The sequence below is a fragment of the Trichechus manatus genome, unplaced genomic scaffold (assembly GCF_000243295.1).
Source record: "Trichechus manatus latirostris isolate Lorelei unplaced genomic scaffold, TriManLat1.0 scaffold00008, whole genome shotgun sequence".
NCBI classification, from domain to species: domain Eukaryota; kingdom Metazoa; phylum Chordata; class Mammalia; order Sirenia; family Trichechidae; genus Trichechus; species Trichechus manatus.
The window spans coordinates 1,688,362-1,694,691 of record NW_004443944.1 but is presented as its reverse complement, the minus strand read 5'-3'; the positions used below and the strand labels follow the sequence as shown (position 1 = coordinate 1,694,691).

Genomic DNA, 6,330 nt, shown 5'->3' with positions numbered 1-6,330 from the left:
AGATTAGCTTAAAGTAAAAAAATGTCGGCCTTGAGCATTATGCCTTTTAAGAACTATCTATATGGGATCGAATTGACAACAGTAACTCAAAAGATTAGATAGGAACCTTAGGGGGCAGTGAGTTTATGTGAATGGGGGAGGAACAACTCGGAAAAGGAGGGTGAGGATGGTTGTACAACTTGAAGAATGTAATCAATGTCACTGAATTGTACATGTAGAAATTGTTGAATTGGTGTATGTTCTGCTGAGTATGCTCTGAACAAGAACAAATCAAATAAATCATAAAAACCAAAAACACCCTGTGGGGCTCAGTCCTACTCTGACACACACGGGGTCATCAGCAGTTGGAACTGAGCTGAGGGCAACTGGTTTGTTTTTCCCCCTTTTTTTAATGAAAGGAAACCCTTTGCCAGTGAGGCTGTGATGGGTTAGGGTTAGGGCTGGAAACACTAGAAAGGGGAAACCAGGTCTCTGAATCGATGACTCTATTCTTTGGCCGTCAAACTGACGATGGTGAGCGCTGCCACCTAGTGACAGCAATGCGTCGACGTGCGTGGGTGCACACTGCCACCCTGACAATCACCTAGACTGTTTTATATTGTGGTGAAACACGTCTAACAAACCATTTGCCATTTCAACCATTTCTCTGTGTACTAGCCAGTGACATTAATCACGCTCCCGAGATGCGAGACCAGCACCACTATCCGTCCCCACTTTCCTCATCATCTCAGGAAACACTCACTGCCCCTTAAGCAATGACTCCCCTTCTCTCGCCAGACTTTTTTTTTAAGGCAGCAATCTGGCAGCGTAGAGCCAAAAATGTCCCAAAATGCGCACATCTAGTGAGCTGGAACCTTCTTCTAGGAAACTGCCCTACAGAAAGTTTTGGTGGCAGGGATGTTTATTCTAGCATTATTATATATTTTTTCAATTGGACAGAACCTACATTTCCAGTGATTGGGGGTTGGTTAGTCAGTGCGACATCCAAATAATGTAGAATGTGAAGTGACATGTTTACAGGACCGGAGCGGACAGGATGCAATCACAGAACAGCGTGCGTGGTACAGCTAATCTCTAAGTGCATGCCCACAGGGAGACAAGCCCAGGCCCTGTGCGAAGTGGCTGTTTGAGGGTGGTGTGAGTCTGGATAACTTCTTCCCTCGCCTTCATGCTCACCCATACTTCTCTGTTTGCATAAAAAGAGCCCAAACCAAGTCAACCAAAAATAAAAAAATCCCCCCTCTGTGGGGCCTTCTCTTGGGGCTGGAACATGGCCCCTCCTGCCCGGCCGCTCCCGGGTAGGTTGGAACCCTCAGGGACGTGGGCATACTTACTGACAATCTGTCCGGCTGTCAGCACCTGCTCCCCAGTGTCGTTGAAGGAGAATGAGGACACAGCTGGGGGAGACAGCGACAGTTGGCCAGGTGGGCCCAGCAGCCCCTCCCGCCCTCACCCCCTGGGGTCTGCTCCAGCCCCTCCAGGCCTTTCCCACCCCCTCCAGCTGGGGCTGAGCTGTGCTCCACAGGCAGGACCAGGGGGCCCGGGTCCTGTCCACCCGTGGACTCCCGGGGACCGGCAGGCCGCGGTGCTCTGTGCTCAGGGCCGCACAGCAGGCAGACGCTCACGGTAGCAGTGTGGGAAGCCGACGAAGCCCTTCGCGCAGGCGTCACAGCGCTCCCCCGTGAAGTTGGGCCGGCAGTAGCAGCGGCCTGTCAGGTCCTCACACGTGCCGTCGGTGAAGTCCGACTCACAGTCGCAGCCTGGGTGGGGCCGGGGGCAGGGAGCGTGAGACCCCAGCCCAGGGCTCTGTCTGCCTCCTGCACCCCAGGGTCCCCAACCTGGGCAGGGGGATGAGAGCCGTGGCCAGGCCTCCCGAGTGGTGGAGGGCCCCGAGGACGCAGGAACTGGAGCCCCCAGGACATCCCTGCACCCATCGTGAGGACCAGACACCCCCATACAACAGACTCTGGGCCCCAAGGACACCCCTATCCTGGCAGACCCTGGGCCCAGGGACACACCTACCTGGATAGACCCCCAGCTCAGGGACGCTCCCACCCAGATGGACCCCACGTCCTGGAACACCCACCCAGGCAGCCTGAGACTCAGGGACACTCTACCCCGGCAGATCCTGCAGCCCAAGGACACCCCTCCTGGACAGCCTCACTCACGGCGGCAGGCGTGGGGCGAGTCCAGAGGGTGGTCTGGGGAGCGGTAGAAGCCGGGAAGGCAGCGTTCACAGTTGATGCCGGTGGTGTGGTGCTGGGGAGGCAGGAGCAGGGGGCGACTGAGCCCCAGAACACCCCCAGCCTCCAGGTGCCCAGACCATGCCATCACCCACACCTGTCCCCCCTTGCAGGCCCTGCCCGTCCCATCCTCCCCCTTGCAGACCTGGTGGGCAGTTTCCCACCTGGCAGCCAACGCAGACACCCCCGCCCTGGTAGACGTGGTCCTGGTTCTGGCTGGCGTTCCGCCGGTCCACCTCGGGGTCATAGTAACAATCGTGGGTGTGGCCATGGCAGTTACAGGCTGGAGAGGAAGGGGATCAGTGATAGGTCATGCCCACCTGGCCACCGGCCGCGCTAGCTTTCACTCCTGTGTCCCGTGAACTATGACAACCTCAAATGTGGCTGGCTTAGGGGCAGAGCCAACGGCACGCGTGTGTGTGTATGTCCATACGTGCGTGTGTGCATGCGTGCATGCATGTGAGAGCAGGGGCAGGGCACTCACACTGGCACTCGTTGGCACTGTCGATGGTGGCCGGCCGCCACGGCTGCTGGTTGTAGCCCGGGCAGCAGCGGTCACAGGAGCCCCCGCATGTGTTGTGCTGGCAGGCACACTGCAGCCTGTGGGGACACAGCCCAAAGGGCTCAGACTGCCATGCACCCTGCCATGGCCGCTGGGGCCTGCCACATCCCATTCAGAGGTGAAGGCTTGGAGACGTTGGGGATGGCACCTCACCCCTCCATTGCTGACCTGCCATAACAGTGCAAGCCCACTGCCCTCCCTGGCCTCAGTTTCCTGAGCTGTCAGACAGGAGGTGCCTGCTCTGGTCCCAGTACCCCCACTGCCCCAGTGGCTCTGTCGCCAGCTTCAGGGAACAGGCACCCAGAGGGCCAAAGACCACCCTGCACAGGGTTGTGAGAGAAGAAGGCAACAGATGGGGCAAGGTCTCTGCAGCAGCTGGAACTCTAAATGGGCCTCTTGGAGGGTGGGAACTGGGGAAGAGGTGTGTGTTGGGGTGGGGCAGAGGCTCACGCAGGATGTCTCACAGGCAGGGCAGGCAGCCCCTGCCTGCAGGTCAGCCCAGAGCCCTGAGTCCTTCAGGATCGAGCTATGCTTGCCTGCTGTGGCCAGCCCAAGGGAGGAGGACAGGTTTCCAACCCCCTCCAGTGCCAAGATATTGCATAGCATGCTGCCTTGAGCTCAGCCAGACACCCCCATGCATTCAGGGCACCTCCCCAGGGGCAAGTGGCAAGAACTGCTTCCTCCTCCAGCTGGGGGTGGACACCAGGTGGGATGGCTGGAATCCTGCCTGTTGTCCCTGAGAGCAGCTCCTGCTGGCTCAGTAGGCGGAGGGACAGCTGGTCGGAGATGAGGACTGAGGTTGGAGCTGCCTACTTCTCAGATTTAACCAGAAAGAACATCCATGCAAGAGCCCCACTCCCAGGCACACATCTCCCACCAACTTTGCCAAGGCAGGGGCAGGAATTACAAGCCCATCCCCAGCTCTGTTTGCTCTTCTGCCCTAATCCAGCCCCAAGGCTGTGGGGCTGTCCATGTCCTTAGCAGGACCCCAGAAGCCAGTCCACATAGAAAATCAGAGATCTGCAGAGGCTTGTATCTGGTGTTTGAATTTTCAATAACCTGCATGGTCAGGGCACCTCTAAACCAAGAAATTAACACAAAACATGATGGCAGGCTGGGGATACCCAGGGGTGTTTGACAAAAACCCTTGAAAAATCACTCTGGAGGGATTCTTAGAAATACAGGATACACAGGAATCACACAGATAAAGCCCTCCTAAAGAAGAATTTGCAAGGAAACAGACAATGCAACAGACCCAACAAACAACAGAAATAGACCCCAAGAACTTCATTTAGTGGAGCAATCCAGGAAAAATCATAAAATAAGGATGCTTGAAACGATTATAGGTATAACAAAGGAACTTACAACGTAATAAAAAACACAATGCTATGAAAAATAGGCAAATATGAGAAAAGACTCGATCAGAACTCCTACAAATGAAAACAAAGTTGTTGAAATTAAAGACTCAATGTACAAAGATTAGACAGGCCTATAGAACAAAAAATAACACATGTGAGGAACGTGCTTCTTAGTTCAGTCAAATACACGAGACCAAATGGGCAGCCCCCGTCCAAAAGCAGGATGAGAAGGCAGGAAGGGACAGGAACTGGACAAACGGACACAGGGAACCTGGGGTGGAAAGGGGCAGTGTGCTGTCACATTGAGGGGATTGCAACCAATGTCACAAAACAACATGTATATAAATTTTTTAATGAAAAACTAACTTGAGCTGTAAACTTCACCTACAGCACAATTTAAAAAAAAAAAAAAGACTGAATGGATTAAGCAGCCAATTAGGCACAGCTAAAAAGACATTTAGTAACCTGGAAGAGGAGATGAAGAAACTATCCAGAAGGCAGCTCAGAAGACAGAGGGATGGAAAATATAAGAATTTCTCACCTATGTGTAATTCCAGGAGAAAAGAGGGAGAAGGGGGAAGAGGTAACAGTCAAAGAGTGCTAACGGTCAAGAATGGTCTTGAATTAATAAAGACACGTATTCTCAGATTCAGGAAGCATGAATCCTGAACAACATAAAATAAATCCACCCCTTTTGACACATCAGAGTAAATCTGCACAACATCAAAGGCAAAAAGATGATAAAAATATCAAAAAAAGAGGCAGACAACCTACAGAGGACCAACAATTCAAGCGACAACGGACTCTCCCAAGCATCAAGAGATGTAAGACAATAGTGAAATAGTATCTCCAAATTGAGAAAAATAGCTGTCAACTGAGAATTCTACAGCCAGCTAAACTATCCTTCAATATGAGGGCAAAACAAAGCCATTTCCAGACAGTTACTAACTGATCCTCATAGAAAGAACAACTAAAGGATACATTTCAGGAAGAAGGAAGCCATCTCGACAAATGCAATGACCGACAAGCAAACAACAACAGAGAGCAGAGAACTGGGAAAACAAGCAGGTGAATCTATGGGCATTGGTAATGGAACTAAATTACTGGACAGAAATAACATGTGGGTAAGTGTTCTAAGGCTCTTGTGTCATTCAGGAAAACAGAACAGATTATTAAATTTGGATTTGGCCAAGTCAAGCATGCCTCTTAAAAAAGCAGGGCAATACATATAACTAGAAGAGAAAATGGGCTCAAGCACGACAACGGTTGTGAGCATGGATCAGGGCTGAGCAGTGTTTCCTTCTGTCTTGCATAGGGTCGCTATGAGTCAGAACCGACTCGACGGCACCTGACAACAACAGAAGAGAAAAGTACTAATAGGAACAAAACATGTACGCCTTCCAAGATTGGTTTTCTAGGTCTGAAAGCTTAGGACCATAGTCTCATGGAACAACTCTGTCAACTGGCATAATATAGTTCACAAAGTTCATGTTCTGCATTCTAGTGAAGTAAGTAGCGTCTGCTGGAGGTCTTAAAAGCTTAAGAGAGGCCATCTAAGATACCACTGGTCTCTACTTGTCAGGAGCAAAAGAGTAAGAAGGTAACGAAAATCACAGAGCAGAAACAAATCTACAAGGCTGATAGCCTACACAAGCCACGATCTCAACTACCCTGAGACCAGAAGAGCTAGGTGGTCTACCACCCCTGACTGATCTGACCTGGCCCATAATAGATGATCTTAGTTAGAAGTGGAGAAAAATGCAGATCAAAACTCATATTCTTAAAAAAAAAGGCCAGACTAACTGAACCACTGAGACCAAAGGGCTCCCTGAGACTATTGCCCTGAGACGCTCTTTAAACCTTGAACCAAAACTACCCTCTGAGATCACCTTTCAGTGAAAAGCAGAATGACACACAAAATAAAGGATACTACCCGTTAGATTGGTACTCTACTAAAAAAAAAAAAAAAATCTGTAGGAGTCAAAAGGCCAACATTTAATCCAAAGCAGAGATGAGAAAATAAGGGGGCAGCCAGATAAGTAAAGCACTATTGAAGAAGAAGAATAAAGTAGGAGATCTCGCACTACCTGACCTCAGAACCTACTATACAGCTACAGTAGTCAAAACAGCCTGGTACTGGTACAACGACAGATACATTGACCAATGG

At 51.0% G+C, this 6,330-nt stretch overlaps 1 protein-coding gene across 1 annotated transcript in view; it reads right to left on the bottom strand.

The window, feature by feature from the left end:
* LAMA5 (laminin subunit alpha 5) overlaps positions 1 to 6,330 on the bottom strand; it is a 50,323-nt gene that overhangs the window by 29,142 nt on the left and 14,851 nt on the right. Inside the window, exons 10-14 of the mRNA XM_012558410.1 lie at positions 2,728 to 2,843; positions 2,408 to 2,526; positions 2,169 to 2,259; positions 1,626 to 1,760; positions 1,335 to 1,397 (exon numbers count right to left, since the gene is read on the bottom strand). Of these exons, the coding sequence (XP_012413864.1) occupies positions 1,335 to 1,397; positions 1,626 to 1,760; positions 2,169 to 2,259; positions 2,408 to 2,526; positions 2,728 to 2,843 (524 nt within the window). The remainder of the gene's footprint in view (positions 1 to 1,334; positions 1,398 to 1,625; positions 1,761 to 2,168; positions 2,260 to 2,407; positions 2,527 to 2,727; positions 2,844 to 6,330) is intronic.